This window comes from Vigna umbellata, chromosome 7, assembly GCF_029865625.1.
Source record: "Vigna umbellata cultivar VRB3 chromosome 7, Vumbellata_1.0, whole genome shotgun sequence".
Classification (NCBI taxonomy): domain Eukaryota; kingdom Viridiplantae; phylum Streptophyta; class Magnoliopsida; order Fabales; family Fabaceae; genus Vigna; species Vigna umbellata.
The window spans coordinates 36,968,206-36,984,552 of NC_142171.1; the positions used below are offsets into that span (position 1 = coordinate 36,968,206).

The 16,347-nt window shown below is 33.3% G+C and overlaps 1 protein-coding gene across 2 annotated transcripts; it reads right to left on the reverse strand.

Annotated features, from left to right (window-relative positions):
• Nucleotides 1-4,778: 4,778 nt before the first annotated feature.
• On the reverse strand, nucleotides 4,779-9,131 carry LOC148195881 (cyanogenic beta-glucosidase-like). 2 transcript variants are annotated; one of them, XM_088094655.1, is made up of 13 exons: nucleotides 8,957-9,131; nucleotides 8,126-8,195; nucleotides 7,834-7,892; nucleotides 7,661-7,736; nucleotides 7,485-7,562; nucleotides 7,288-7,375; nucleotides 6,856-7,111; nucleotides 6,640-6,755; nucleotides 5,834-6,042; nucleotides 5,715-5,746; nucleotides 5,528-5,630; nucleotides 5,259-5,367; nucleotides 4,779-5,181 (listed from the first exon to the last, which is right to left on the reverse strand). In XM_088094655.1, the coding sequence occupies exons 1-13, from the start codon at nucleotides 9,122-9,124 to the stop codon at nucleotides 5,010-5,012; spliced, it is 1,536 nt and encodes a 511-aa protein (XP_087950781.1). In that variant the 5' UTR covers nucleotides 9,125-9,131; the 3' UTR covers nucleotides 4,779-5,009. The 2 variants fall into 2 exon arrangements, with proteins under 2 accessions (XP_087950781.1, XP_087950780.1); XM_088094654.1 differs by having other exon boundaries at nucleotides 5,528-5,746.
• Between the last annotated feature and the right edge of the window lie 7,216 nt (nucleotides 9,132-16,347).

The following is a 16,347-nucleotide window of genomic DNA, read 5'->3' on the forward strand; positions in this document are numbered from 1 at the left end:
AGAGGATTGACACATGTGGTGAGGAGTTGCAGAAGGTCTTAATGTTGGGGGCTTCTAGTATGCTCCAAGGTGTGGAACAGACTAACCTTGTGAGTGTGGTAAGGTGAAACCCGTTGGCAATGACTTTGCAAAGCAATAGAGGCCACCACAAGTGTACAACCCACCATAGCTCGACAATCATTCTTAGTCCGGACAATCAAGTCTAAGTCATAACATGTTTAGGATGTTTGAATTTAGTTATGCTCTATGCATGATTTATTGTGTTTAGTTTATTATATCCATGTATGAATCTTTGTGTATCTAGCTTACGCTTGTATGTGTACTTGTATTATTATGTGGCTATTTTCTTTGGTTGACTATGATCATCCGGTGGGTGTGAGTAGAGGGAGATGAGATTTCAGTGGAGCAGGCTCTTGATAGAGGAGATGTTGTTGTTTAGTTAGCTTTAGACTAGTTTTGTGTATGGCTTTTGTTTAGCTGTTTGTATATAAAGTTTAAAAATTATAGTTGTTTTTGGATAACTGTAAGTTTATACTTTATACTTTGGTCTATAACTGTTCTATCATACTAATTATGTGATGACTATGATATGGTAAAACACTATATTTTAGTATGTTACATTAATAGTATAAGAGCAGTTCTTTCCTTAGGATTCCTGTAGGTTATGAGTGTGCTATGCTTGTGTTGTGTACTCATAGTTATGTTTAATGACTATCCTTATTTCTTTGAGTTAGACTGATCACTTTTCTCTCTATGTAAGCAGAAGATGACACCTAGGCCTCCTCCTCCCCACCCATAAGTCCTGATGCACCAGATATGATGTGTATGATGGAAGTTGTGTTGGATGCAATGCAGCGGTATAATGCTACATTGGTGCAACACAACATTGTGGCCTTGCAACAGTTGGAAGCTCCTAGGGTGTCAGTTGAGACATCCCAGAGGCAGTATGTGGAACTGAAGATCAATGGCAGGGCTACAGCAGGGTTGTCCTCTTCTTCTTCCACTCATCCTCAAGAGTGGACTCTTTAGAGTTTTCTGCAACACTATCCTGCTAAGTTTAATGGCAAGTGTAGTCCAAATGAATTCGATCAGTGGTTTTGCGATATGGAGCGGATCTACAGTGCTAAGAGGTGGTCAAATGAGAATAAGTTAGCCTTCATAGAGTACTTGTTATATGGGGAGGCTAACCATTGGTGGAGTAGTATAAGATCTTTGTTGGACAGTAGTGGTACTCAAATTTCCCAGATAGTGTGTGTTTTGCCAAGGAGGTGGAGTTTCTCTATTTGGTGCAAGGGAATATGTCTGTATCTGAATATGCGGACAAGTTTAAAGCACTTGATTCATTTTCACACTTTAGTTATGGATGAGGAGTGACAATGAAGAAAATTTGAGAATGGTTTGAGGGGTGATGTGAAGTTGTTAATGGCTGGTCTTTGTATTAAGGAGTTTCCGATGTTGTTGGTGGTTGGTCTTTGTATGAAGGAGTTTCCGGTCTTTGTATTAAGGAATCTCTTGGTGAGATTCAAGTATGTTTAGAATGAATTTCTATGTGATTCGAACTAGTATAAAAATTATCTGTGCAATTTTCTCTTTTCCTTACTCTTTAAATTTGTTTAAATTATTTTAAGGAATTTTTATATTAACGAGAAAATTATTCAAAAAATGAATACCGATAAGAAACCAATTCACCTCGCTCTTGGTTTGTTGAACGCGTTAACCATTTCGCGCACTACTATGACAATTTTTTTATTAGACGCAAACTTTTTATGTTGGACCTGGTTAGTGCAATGGAAATTTATCCAACATATGATGCATCTCAATGTCAACTATTTATATATCCAAACCATATAAAATTCAATCTTACCTCTTAGGTGTGATACCACGAACATAACACTATAAAAGTGTTGACCAACATCACAACAACACAACATCACCATCTCAACATATTTTTGCTTAAATGCCCTTCTCTCACTTGATAGACCTCATTATCATACACAAGATAAAATCCATTCTACTTGAGTTATCACCTATCGATTGTGTGAAAATGCAACTAGAAGAAATAACTTCATTGGTCTCTCCTTGCTCCACTAAGCAACTTGTCACTTGAGCATTACAACTAACCTTGAATTACATCCACTTAATAGAAAAAAATTTAAAAAGATTTAGAGTTCTTCCATTTCCTTTTAACATTTGAATTGCCTCCACAACAAGAGTACCTAAGTCAAGTTGAGTCGACTCGAGTCCAAAATCAAGTTAAGTTGGCCTAAGGTGTAGATTGACGAGTGTTTGCTTGTACTGAAGGTCCAAATAAGTCAGTTTAGGTCTTACTGATGAGTCAATATTTTCTTAACTTCACTTATATTTTTGTACTACATTTGATTAGGGAATTATGCTTAATTATCCAATATTTCCTCAGTTTTTATATTTGGGCTTTATATTACCAATAATTCTTATTTTAATTAATTTGAATTATCTGAGGCTAATTATTTCCATTATTAATTGTAGGGAATTATTTGTAATATTATTTTGGGACTTCAAGGGGGCAAAAAACATCAACAACCACTCTCGACATAGGCGTTTTAGATTTAATTAAATTATAATTTCGTTTTTAGGGCATTTTTGGACAAAATTAGTGTTTGGGCTATTTTTGGGAAAATTGGAAAAGGCCCACTTTTAGGGGCTGACCTAGTGATGTGTGCAAAGGGGGGCAGACCCTAACTCTCTCTTTTACGTTTTCTTGTTCTTATGGAATAGTAGAACAACTCCTCCTAAGAGGCTTCTTTGGTACACTTTAAGTTTTGCAATTTAATGGAATTTTGTTTTGGATTTCAATTTCCTTTCTCTTTTCTTGTTTAAATTTTGTTCCAGCTTTTACCTTTGGTAGCCCTTTTCATTCTCTATTTGAAGCTTCCATTTTCGTGCTTCCATTTTCGTTCTTGCATTTTTGTTCTTCCATTTTTTTCCAACACAATGTATTTTCGTTTCTGGCCAGATTGCCTTGCTGCGTTAATGTTTTAATTTGTTTTTCGTTTTAGGGTTCTCGTTTCTAGGTTGTGTTTTTGCTATTGGGTTCGTTTTTGAATGTTTCAATTCGGTTTTGAATTTGTTTGGGTTTCATTTTCACTGTGTGAATTTCGTTTGTGCATTGAAGTTCATTTTTGAGGTGTTGTTCGTTTTCCAATACAATTTAGTGCATTCTGTTTGAGTTTTCTTATGCTTTTTTCTGTTTTGAGTTCGCGTTAATGGAAATTTAATCAGTTTGGTTTGGTAGCGATGCTGCAGCGTTTTCCTTGATATTTCTAGGTATTAAATGTAAATCTGCTGCACTTTACCTTGCATTTCATTGAATCTGTTGTGCATTGGAGAATAGAAGACACTTAGTGGTCTAATATGGGTTAATTATCGTTTAGTTAACTAATCTGTACAATGTAGGATTGATTGAATGTGTGCAATTTGTTTGCTTAATTCGATTTTAGGAAAACCCAATTAATCTTCTCTTAGTTGATTGATTAGTGCTGGAATAGAGTGCGAGTAGTGATTAATTGATTGTTAATTGAGGATTGAAAGTGTTGTAACTGAGCTAATGACCAAGTTGTCTTTGAATTGGGTGAATTTCGTGTTTTGGTTTGTTAATTCTAGTCACAAAATTGTCCACAAACCCCCCACCAAGTGTTTGATCTAATGAGTAAACTAATATTTCGTCCTTGAGAGACGACCTAGGAGTCATTTCTTAGCCTATACTACACTTAATTGCATATAAATTTGATTCGGGTACGTCCTCTATCAAATTTGGCGCCTGTGGATTTTTCTACAAGGGGATTTTTGCCCCTGTGGATTTTTCTTGCCCCAACCCACGTGGGTTAGGCCAAACCATGTAAGGGGGGCCAAATTGACGGGTCTATCAATAAGAGTAGCTAGATTTCTCTTACGTTGAAATTGGATGTAATGACTTCACTATGATGTAAAATTCTTGTGCAATATATCGTTGGTCGTTCATATGCTCTTTCTTGAATTTATTTTCATTATATGGAAATATAATGTTATTTGAATGTCTCTGCTTACTAGAAAGTAACTTTGAACATGGACATAGATAGAGCATCTAAGTGATTTGGGATCTAGGGATAGACTCAATAACTTAGTCATTCTTAGCATCTGATTTAATGCAAATTGTATATTAAATTGACTAAGAGATTAACACTTTGATATACGAATTTAGAACTAGTTGCTAAGGAATTAGGACTCGTATGTCTTGATGTGAATGCTTGAATGAAATAATGATATGTTGTGCAAGGTTTTATTTTCATGTGATTCATGAAACCAGTAAATGAGTGCAATTAGATAACGTAACTCAATTCCCTTGGGAGAACAATACTTTGTATTTACTTTTACCAATTGAAACGATTTGGTATACTTGACAAAATGTTATCAAGTTTTTGGCGTCGTTGTCGCGGATCAAACCCGGGTCGTCCGCGTGCATTCGAAAATACTTAGCATTATACTATTGCATAACATTTATATAAAAATTAAATTTTGTTACTATTTGAAGAGTGACAATATTGTTTAATTTTAAAAATATTATGACTGAATTGAGATAAAATAAAAATATAAAGACCAAATTAAAACTAAACAATGACATTAGGCATGAGAGTAATATGTGACACTGACATAGTGACATCACATTATCTCTGTCATATGACATGATGTTACTTTAACATGTGACAAATTTTTATTTTTTAAAAAATTGAAAAAAAAATAAGTAACATGTGACTCCTCTTTAATAATGTTAGTACATTATTAACGAAAAAACTAATTGAATCAATTTTTTCATATTAAGGACCAAATCGGAACCAATAAAAATACAGGACCGATTACAATTTTTTCTACAAAAATGGAAACCAATGGAATCATTTAACCCTATATCTATTACATGAGCTTTGCAAGAATCCTTACTCTATCAATATTTATTCTAATAGTAGAGTGCCTTAAATATTAAGAACTAACTATATAATCTAAGACCTTTTAAGAAAGTTCTTAAACCATTTTGCAGAGAGTTTTTCATATCGTTTTAAGCCATTCTTATAATCCACAAAGTGAATTCCAAAGCGTACTGCATAACCATCATTCCATTCGAAGTTGTCCAACAATGACCATGCAAAATATCCTTTTATGTTTACGCCATCCCTAGTAAAGTCAATAAAATAAATAAATTAAATTTGCAAATAAAATAATTTTTGAGCAATAAAGAAATCATTAATTACCTAATTGCCGAATTTATATAATAGAGATGGTGATAATAGTAGTGAACTCTATGTTTATCGTAAAGGGATTTCCTTAACGATACTGTCGGTTCGTCCAATTCACTTACACCTTCAAGTTAAAAGCAATATACGTTAAAAGTGATAGAAGAAAGATTACTTATAAACATGCAAAAAGTTATATTAAGGCTACATATTTTAAATAATTTTGTCTAAATAATTACTTAATGAGATATTTCAAAGATAATAAAATGATGATTTGATTTAATTACCATTTTCAGTTATGTAAATCAAAGGAATGTTGTACTTTTCTTTTGTATAGAGCAACAATTCTCTAATTCCTTTAGGATAAACGTATAACCAACTAGAACCGCTCTGCAAATATAAATATGAAGTTATACAAAACCAAATAAACCAATAATAATATGAACATAAAATTTCAAGTGATTGCATACATACCGATGGACCTATTGGAACGCCATTACGAATAGCTAGCCCACAAAACAAAAAACAAAATGTGATATTATGAAATTATAAGATATGTTATTTAAATAAGTGATAGTTAAAGTTCTACTTACATGAAAGATTGGCCTTGCAATCTGTTTCATAATTAGGTTTGGTTTTGGGTGCATCGGCAGCATAGTAAGTGGTGTAATAGTTTAATCCAAGAAAATCAAATGAACCAACAAGAAGTTTTGCTTCTTCTTTAGTGAATTCTGGTAATCTTTTACCAACTAAGGAACGCATGCTCTCTGGATACTTTCCTGATGTCAATGGTTCCATGTACCTATAATTATTATTACAAAATATCAAAATTTCAGACTTTTCTTTGTTGAATAACTCCAAATTATTCACATACCTACTACCAAAATAATATAATATAGTACAAATCCAAAACTTACAATATTTTACTCTTGAAAATAGAAGAACAATATAACACGTAATAACAACTTTAATTAGTGTGACTCTACATAACTCAAGATATTCCACATCAATTATAGTTATAAGATAAATTTATAATATATAAATGAGTACAATCTTATATGATTGTATAAGTTTAAAATTCACTTCTTAATATAATATCATAACTATAATTTAAAGTCTATCATAACGAGATTTTTTGTTTGTCCAGCCTATTGTACAACATTATCATACCAATAATTAATGGTTTGTCCCTAAACTCAATATATATATTTCTCAGTATGAAGGACATGTGTTGAAAGTTTCGAATAGACGGACAATAAGACCGTTCACAGTATATAAATAAGTATAAACATCATGTTATAAGTCGATTTTACAAGGTTGAGTTAATCTTAAATTTTATATTCTAACATAATTTTATTTTTAAGAGTGGTAATATTTAAATGGAGAGTGAAGTACTTACCATCCATACATAAAGTCAAGAGCTCGTTGAGCAGCTTCTTTATCTGATGTGGTATTTGAAAATGGTTCAAACCAATGAGACACATGTGTTATGCCTATCACTCCCCTTTGAGATTCCTAAGCAAAGTGTTCCAAATGTTAAGTACAAGAGTTGTACAAAAATAGTTTAACCCTTATAGCAATGCTGAAGTGTAGCTTTTGGTGAAGACTAAAAAACCTGATACTTTTTCTTGTACACTTGAACAGCTGCTGCATGAGAAAGTAGTTGATAATGTGAAATTACATAAGGTTCTGTTCCTGAATCACCACCAGTGCATTTTGGATTTAACCATTGGGAACATCGACCTGGTGCAAAGCTCCCAAGTGCATAACCACCCCTACTAAAAGACCATGGCTCGTTTAAAGTAATCCAATGTTTCACCTTATCTCCAAATTCTTCGAAACAAAGTTCCGCATAGTCTTGAAAATCATTTCTGAAAATCAGTGATGGATGAATTATATTCATGGTAGTTATAATGATAATAAATTAGTGTAAAGTTAACATCAAGGAAGTAACTATTTATGGAAATTAGATTACTAAGTTATCTTACATATCATTCGTATTTTTATTTTTAGTTATGACATAAAAGATAAATTTTGTAAAACTTACACAATGAGAGGACTTAAGAAACCACCGTAGTCTTCTTGTAAAGCTTGAGGAATATCCCAGTGAAAAAGTGTCACATATGGTTGTATACCTGAAATATTAATATTTAGCATATAACTATTGTCACTTACTTAAAAATCTATTATAAAATGTAAACTTTTTAATTAAGAAAAAAAAGAGAGTAAAGAATTAATGTTGACCGTTGAGTAACAAATGATCGATGAGGTTGTGGTAATAATTGATTCCTTCGTGATTTATACCTCCACTCAGCTTTCCTTCTATTTATGATTTATAAAGATTGAAATCATTAACATGAAAGGTACAAATACAATAATTACGAAAATAATTAATAATTGTTGATGAACTTTGATCTCACTTGGTAGGATTCTGGACCAAGAGATGGAGAATCTGTAAGCATCCAGATTCATATTCTTCATTATATGAATATCTCCCTGTTATATAAACAGAAAACAACACTAGAAAAATTATTAATTACTTTGAGGGAGAGTGATACTTGGTTTCATCATTGACTGAGAATTTGGACTTTACCTTATAGCGATGATACTGATCAACTGCTACGTCTCCATTACTTTTATCCTTTATTTTCTCTGAAAGTATTATACATGTATAATCAGGCTATTTTAAAACGTTACACTGAGCTCATAAAATTACTTTATAGATTGTTAGATTGCTAGAGATGAAAACATAAAAAATATTAAAATGTAAGTTTTAAATTTAACTGAATCTTATAAAATTAACTTTTTAAGATAAAATTTCAACTTACTTATATATTAAGAAATCTTCTTATGTTTAATGAATATGAAACTCCAACAAAATATACCTGGATATTTGTGGGTGAATACATCCCACATACTTAGTCCTCTTCCATCTTCTTTTGCAGCACCTTCGTACTACAGCATGAACACATAAAATTTTGTGAGTTTAGATTTAAATTTTAAAGGTTAACTTCTTGTTAGGAATGAATTATGAGCATTACTAACAAGTAAATTTTAACCCTAATTCAACTTTTTTGCATTAACATTGAGAGATATAAAGTTGGTTTGAAGAGTTTGAAAAAAGAGGGTGAAAACTCTTTTTATGAACAATATACTAACAACTTACATTTATTTATAAAAAAAAAATAACCTAATTCAACTTATAAATTTAGTTTAAATTTAATTCAATTTTATAAAATCGATTTACTTTTTGTATCAGCAGAATATCCATATGTGTATATATATATACACATAAGACACTTCTGTCAACTCAGGTACAATAATTCATGATTTTACATATGTAATGTTTTTGTATCAAAAGTCCATTAATGATAGTGAAATTTGCATATACTTTATATGGTAAGGTGATATTTGTAAATATTGTAAATTTACTTTATTTATAGTTGATATAAGATTTGTCACAAGGTTTCTGCCAATAGGATAAATAATGTCATCTTTATTTACTTTGTACAATGAATAGAATGATAAATACATCTATAACTATATGCTCTCTTTCTTCATTCAAATTTTTATAGTTATTTTTTAAAATAAGTGATAACAACACTGTGTGACGTTGGTTGCTAATTAAACTGCAAGAGATGTAGTTCCAAATCTGACTAGTTAATATTAGAAAAAAATTTCAATGTAATACAAAAATGAAACCGAAATATGTATACCTGGTATGCTGCTGATGCTGTTCCAAAAATGAAGCCTGTCGGAAAACTACTTCGATTGAGTGAAGAAACATCGACAATAGATGCAGGACCAGCGAAAGTAATTGATTGTGATGTGAGAGGAAGAGCGAAGAAGAGAAGGAGAATAAAGTGATTGCATGCCATGTTCATTGCTGAATCTTAGATTCTGCTTACTGAAGCTATGATGTGTAATATTCCATTTTATAGAGAGAAGAAGAACATAAAGTTATAGCTAAATATAGCTTTATAAGTAATTTAAAATGAAGCTCAGCCATATACTCAAACTGTACTGGTCAATACTACTAATTTAATCTACAAGATTTAGTGCAGTTTGGAATTATTCTGGATGAAAAATAAATCTATAAATCAAATCTAAAAAAAATTGTAACTCACCACTCAGTCAAAGTTAGGATTTTATTACTTTTTTTTATGTAATAAAATCTAAGAAGCTCATATACAACATCTATATTAGGAAAAGATCAATAGAAAGAGATGTATAGAAATAGTTTTATTAAATATTTTTGACAAAATTATTTAAGTTTATTCATATTTATATTTTACATTGAACTTTATTTAAAATTATTTTTAAATTTTAAGTTTATTTCTTTTAAATGTTATAAACTTATTTAAAATTATTTTAACAATTTACATTTAAATTTATAAAAAAATTTATTTTTAAATCAATTAAAACATTTGTATAGAAATGATTGAATTTTATACATTTTAAAAATGCTATGTTGTGTCTTGCAAAGACAATTGTGTTTCTTCTAAGAAAGAGACAGATAGAAGGCATAAAGGAAACACTCCCAAAATATCTTCTTATCTCTTAGCATTCTTTTGATTCGATGCAGAACTTTTGAATAAAGCTTTGTAATGATTTGATTTGCATAGAAAAAGAGAGTAGTACAACACAACAAACAATAAAGTATTATTTCAGTCATGCGTTAAAAGCATACGTTATTCCATGAAATGCTTTTGTTAAACTTCAAAAATAATGTTTGCTTAAAAATTCTCTTAACATAAATAAACATACAATTCATATTATTTAAATTCATTTTAATTTTAATAAAAAAATATTGAATATATATATAACACGATCTAGGAGGATTAGAAGTTGGGAAAAATACTCTCATTTGGTCAATTTGGTGCAGGTTGCATAATTCTACAGTTTGGTGTTGTAGAATTTTGTAGACTCGCTGAGCAAATGGAGTCGCTCAACGAGTGGCTATAGGTCTGGGCCACTATCTCAAGTCTCGACTAGCAAATTGGGTCATTGAGCAAGTGAGTTGGGGGTTTGGGCCATTGTCTCTGCTTTCGCACAACGAGCTGGATCGTTAAGCGAGTGCGCGAGAGTTTGGGGTCTGGGATCACTGTGAGTTTTATTCGCACAACGAGCTAGGTCGCTGAGTGAGCAGTTGGGGTCTGGAACTAATGTGGTTTTATTCGCACAACGAGCGGGATCGCTGAGCGAAGGGTTTGGGGTTTGGGAACACTGTTTGTGTATTCGCACAGCGAGCCAGGTCGCTGACTGAGAGAATCTTGTAGTCGCTCAGCGAGAGTAGTCGCTGAGCGACTGGTCCAAGTTACTTTTACTCTTTCTTTATTTGTTCTTGATTGATTTCAGTTATGCTTTGTTTCCTTATGGATGATGTATAATTATGTATGAAAGTATATGATTATCATAGTTAGGTATTGAGATTCAAAGTGAAAGTATGTGGTTTCAAAGTATGGTTTCAAAGTTATGTAAGTAAGTTCCAAAGTGGAATCTCTTGGAGAGATTCAAGCATGTTTAGAATGAATTCAGGGAGCTCAGTCTTGGGGGTTATCCTGAACTCCAATGGTGTTTCATTCTCAAGTAGAGAGGATTGACACATGTGGTGAGGAGTTGCAGGAGGTCTTAATGTTGGGGGCTTCTAGTATGCTCCAAGGTGTGGAACAGGCTAACCTTGTGAGTGTGGTAGGGTGAAACACGTTGGCAATGACTTTGCAAAGCAATAGAGGCCACCACAAGTGTACAACCTACCATAGCTCGACAATCATTCTTAGTCCGGACAATCAAGTCTAAGTCATAACATGTTTAGGATGTTTGAATTTAGTTATGCTCTATGCATGATTTATTGTGTTTAGTTTATTATATCCATGTATGAATCTTTGTGTATCTAGCTTACGCTTGTATGTGTACTTGTATTATTATGTGGCTATTTTCTTTGGTTGACTATGATCATCCGGTCGGTGTGAGTAGAGGGAGATGAGATTTCAGTGGAGCAGGCTCTTGATAGAGGAGATGTTGTTGTTTAGTTAGCTTTAGACTAGTTTTGTGTATGGCTTTTGTTTAGCTGTTTGTATATAAAGTTTAAAAATTATAGTTGTTTTTGGATAACTGTAAGTTTATACTTTATACTTTGGTCTATAACTGTTCTATCATACTAATTATGTGATGACTATGATATGGTAAAACACTATATTTTAGTATGTTACATTAATAATATAAGAGCAGTTCTTTCCTTAGGATTCCTGTAGGTTATGAGTGTGCTATGCTTGTGTTGTGTACTCATAGTTATGTTTAATGACTATCCTTATTTCTTTGAGTTAGACTGATTACTTTTCTCTCTATGTAAGCAGAAGATGACACCTAGGCCTCCTCCTCCCCACCCATAAGTCCTGATGCACCAGATATGATGTGTATGATGGAAGTTGTGTTGGATGCAATGCAGAGGTATAATGCTACATTGGTGCAACACAACATTGTGGCCTTGCAACAGTTGGAAGCTCCTAGGGTGTCAGTTGAGACATCCCAGAGGCAGTATGTGGAACTGAAGATCAATGGCAGGGCTACAACAGGGTTGTCCTCTTCTTCTTCCACTCATCCTCAAGAGTGGACTCTTGAGAGTTTTCTGCAACACCATCCTGCTAAGTTTAATGACAAGTGTAGTCCAAATGAATTCGATCAGTGGTTTTGCGATATGGAGCGGATCTACAGTGCTAAGAGGTGGTCAAATGAGAATAAGTTAGCCTTCATAGAGTACTTGTTATATGGGGAGGCTAACCATTGGGGGAGCAATATAAGATCTTTGTTGGACAGTAGTGGTACTCAAATTTCCCAGATAGTGTGTGTTTTTCCAAGGAGGTGGAGTTTCTCTATTTGGTGTAGGGGAATATGTCTGTATCTGAATATGCGGACAAGTTTAAAGCACTTGATTCATTTTCACACTTTAGTTATGGATGAGGAGTGACAATGAAGAAAATTTGAGAATGGTTTGAGGGGTGATGTGAAGTTGTTAATGGCTGGTCTTTGTATTAAGGAGTTTCCGATGTTGTTGGTGGTTGGTCTTTGTATTAAGGAGTTTCCGGTCTTTGTATTAAGGAATCTCTTGGTGAGATTCAAGTATGTTTAGAATGAATCTATGTGATCCGAACTAGTATAAAAATTATCTGTGCAATTTTCTCTTTTCCTTACTCTTTAAATTTGTTTAAATTATTTTAAGGAATTTTTATATTAACGAGAAAATAATTCAAAAAATGAATACCGATAAGAAACCAATTCACCTCGCTCTTGGTTTGTTGAACGCGTTAACCATTTCGTGCACTACTATGACAATTTTTTTATTAGACGCAAACTTTTTATGTTGGACCTGGTTAGTGCAATGGAAATTTATCCAACATATGATGCATCTCAATGTCAACTATTTATATATCCAAACCATATAAAATTCAATCTTACCTCTTAGGTGTGATACCACGAACATAACACTATAAAAGTGTTGACCAACATCACAACAACACAACATCACCATCTCAACATATTTTTGCTTAAATGCCCTTCTCTCACTTGATAGACCTCATTATCATACACAAGATAAAATCCATTCTACTTGAGTTATCACCTATCGATTGTGTGAAAATGCAACTAGAAGAAATAACTTCATTGGTCTCTCCTTGCTCCACTAAGCAACTTGTCACTTGAGCATTACAACTAACCTTGAATTACATCCACTTAATAGAAAAAAATTTAAAAAGATTTAGAGTTCTTCCATTTCCTTTTAACATTTGAATTGCCTCCACAACAAGAGTACCTAAGTCAAGTTGAGTCGACTCGAGTCCAAAATCAAGTTAAGTTGGCCTAAGGTGTAGATTGACGAGTGTTTGCTTGTACTGAAGGTCCAAATAAGTCAGTTTAGGTCTTACTGATGAGTCAATATTTTCTTAACTTCACTTATATTTTTGTACTACATTTGATTAGGGAATTATGCTTAATTATCCAATATTTCCTCAGTTTTTATATTTGGGCTTTATATTACCAATAATTCTTATTTTAATTAATTTGAATTATCTGAGGCTAATTATTTCCATTATTAATTGTAGGGAATTTTTGTAATATTATTTTGGGACTTCAAGGGGGCAAAAAACATCAACAACCACTCTCGACATAGGCGTTTTAGATTTAATTAAATTATAATTTCGTTTTTAGGGCATTTTTGGACAAAATTAGTGTTTGGGCTATTTTTGGGAAAATTGGAAAAGGCCCACTTTTAGGGGCTGACCTAGTGATGTGTGCAAAGGGGGGTAGACCCTAACTTTCTCTTTTACGTTTTCTTGTTCTTATGGAATAGTAGAACAACTCCTCCTAAGAGGCTTCTTTGGTACACTTTAAGTTTTGCAATTTAATGGAATTTTGTTTTGGATTTCAATTTCCTTTCTCTTTTCTTGTTTAAATTTTGTTCCAGCTTTTACCTTTGGTAGCCCTTTTCATTCTCTATTTGAAGCTTCCATTTTCGTGCTTCCATTTTCGTTCTTGCATTTTTGTTCTTCCATTTTTTTTCCAACACAATGTATTTTCGTTTCTGGCCAGATTGCCTTGCTGCGTTAATGTTTTAATTTGTTTTTCGTTTTAGGGTTCTCGTTTCTAGGTTGTGTTTTTGCTATTGGGTTCGTTTTTGAATGTTTCAATTCGGTTTTGATTTTGTTTGGGTTTCATTTTCACTGTGTGAATTTCGTTTGTGCATTGAAGTTCATTTTTGAGGTGTTGTTCGTTTTCCAATACAGTTTAGTGCATTCTGTTTGAGTTTTCTTATGCTTTTTTCTGTTTTGATTTCGCGTTAATGGAAATTTAATCAGTTTGGTTTGGTAGCGATGCTGCAGCGTTTTCCTTGATATTTCTAGGTATTAAATGTAAATCTGCTGCACTTTACCTTGCATTTCATTGAATCTGTTGTGCATTGGAGAATAGAAGACACTTAGTGGTCTAATATGGGTTAATTATCATTTAGTTAACTCATCTGTACAATGTAGGATTGATTGAATGTGTGCAATTTGTTTGCTTAATTCGATTTTAGGAAAACCCAATTAATCTTCGCTTAGTTGATTGATTAGTGTTGGAATAGAGTGCGAGTAGTGATTAATTGATTGTTAATTGAGGATTGAAAGTGTTGTAACTGAGCTAATGACCAAGTTGTCTTTGAATTGGGTGAATTTCGTGTTTTGGTTTGTTAATTCTAGTCACAAAATTGTCCACAAACCCCCCACCAAGTGTTTGATCTAATGAGTAAACTAATATTTCGTCCTTGAGAGACGACCTAGGAGTCATTTCTTAGCCTATATTACACTTAATTGCATAAAAATTTCATATTAATAATTAATTCTTAAGATAAGGAGCTTAAGACGACCAAGACTCATACCTCCATCCCTGAGAAATACTGCTCTTGGGAATAATTCTACAAGAACATGAATTGTAAAGAACCTCCCGGCACTCATGCAATTCATACATCACACTATGAATGAGTTAAACAAAGCAAGCATTGATCACATAAGAATTACCCTAACAATTAATGAACGAAGCATATATTATTAAGAATCAATTCAAATACATGAGAGTTCACAAGGTTACATCATCCCCCAACAACAAATAGAAGTTAATTCACCATTGTCATGGTGAAACTAGATGTACAATGGAGAAGAATGAGATAGAAAAACCTTAAAAGTTGAAGATGGAGGCTCCCGCATCCAAATCCGCCTTCAGAGAGTGGAAGAATGTGTTGTTGCTCCTCCTCTTCCAATGATACAAAACCTAGGGCGTTTGGGTCCTTTAAATATAGCGGAATCAAAACAAAAACAAAGCCCAGGCCTATCTCGCTGGCGCTCAGCGCCCCACTTAGGGCGCTCGGGCGTGCTGCGATACTAAAACTGGCGCCTAGCTTCACTCGGAGTGCAAGCAGGCGTGGTTCTTCAGAAAAAGTGGCGCTCAGCATCCCAAAAAGGGTGCCTAGGCGGTGTGCGGTAGGCTTTGGCGTTGGGGATGCAAAAAGGGCGCTCAAGCTTCAGGCGTTCCTACTTTCTGGTGCTTTTTCATATCTTTTTGAGCTCCATCTCCTTGGCACTTCACCTCTGCTTCCATATATCTCATTTCCTGCCAAAACAAGGGAATTTAGTCATAAAATCATCAAGTTCAACCTTAACTCTCTTATTCACACAACTTAACAGAAAAACATGATTTCAAGCAAGTTTCTAAGTAGAAAAGGGTGCATTTAGTATCAAAATCACATCACAGATAACAGTATTTTTAACCGTTATCACAACCCCAAACTTAGAACTTTGCGTGTCCTCAAGCAAAACAAAATGTAACTCAGCTTTTCTCAACAATTACTACAATGGCTCAGCATATTTAAAAACTTTTTCTTCCAGGACAAGTAATCACTTTAATCAGCTTATCATAAAGATGTCAGTCAAGATGTACAAATGCCTTAATTCAATCAAACTCAATGTGATGCTCATGTACTTCAACAAATGTTATCCTTAAGAATGATCAATCAACCAAGCAAAGATGAAACCATGAATTCAAAGAACTACTCCTTACCAAGGAAAGTGTTTCACTCAAGCACTCAAAAGTGTATCACTCAAGCACTCAAAAGTGTATCACTCAAACTCAAAAGTGTATAGTGAGGTGTTGGTGTCTCTTTCACCCTACTATCACAATGTCACACAAATTAACTTTTCCTTTCCTTTAACCACAATCAATCATACTCACAAGCAAGTTTTCATCACAAGGTCTTTTCTCGACTTGTAGCTTAGTTGGGCTAAGAAGAAATTTGGTTTTTCTGGACAACAAAATCCTTGAGTTAAGAGAGACATCTATGATTTCATCATTCAAACACAACCTCTCTTTCCCAGAACCATCTTCACTTATTCCCAACTTTCCCTTGCATTGAGTTTTTCTTTTCTTTCTTTTCATTTTTCCTTTCTTTTGCTTTTGCTTTTCATTTGCTCACTGCTTAGCTCAATGCTTTTTCTTTTGATCTCTTTTCTCAAATTTCCCAACAACCCCAAACTTGAACCTTCATCAATACCCTACAAATGTTCTCAACTTAACTCAAGGCAAA

Excerpts from the sequence above, each read along its gene's own strand:
- LOC148195881 (XM_088094654.1), bottom strand. The coding sequence starts at position 9,124 with ATGAACATGGCATGCAATCACTTTATTCTCCTTCTCTTCTTCGCTCTT. Across the intron at positions 7,893-8,125 it reads ATTCACCCACAAATATCCAG|AGAAAATAAAGGATAAAAGT; the intron begins GTATATTTTGTT and ends TAATACTTTCAG. Across the intron at positions 7,376-7,484 it reads CGATCATTTGTTACTCAACG|GTATACAACCATATGTGACA; the intron begins GTCAACATTAAT and ends TTAATATTTCAG.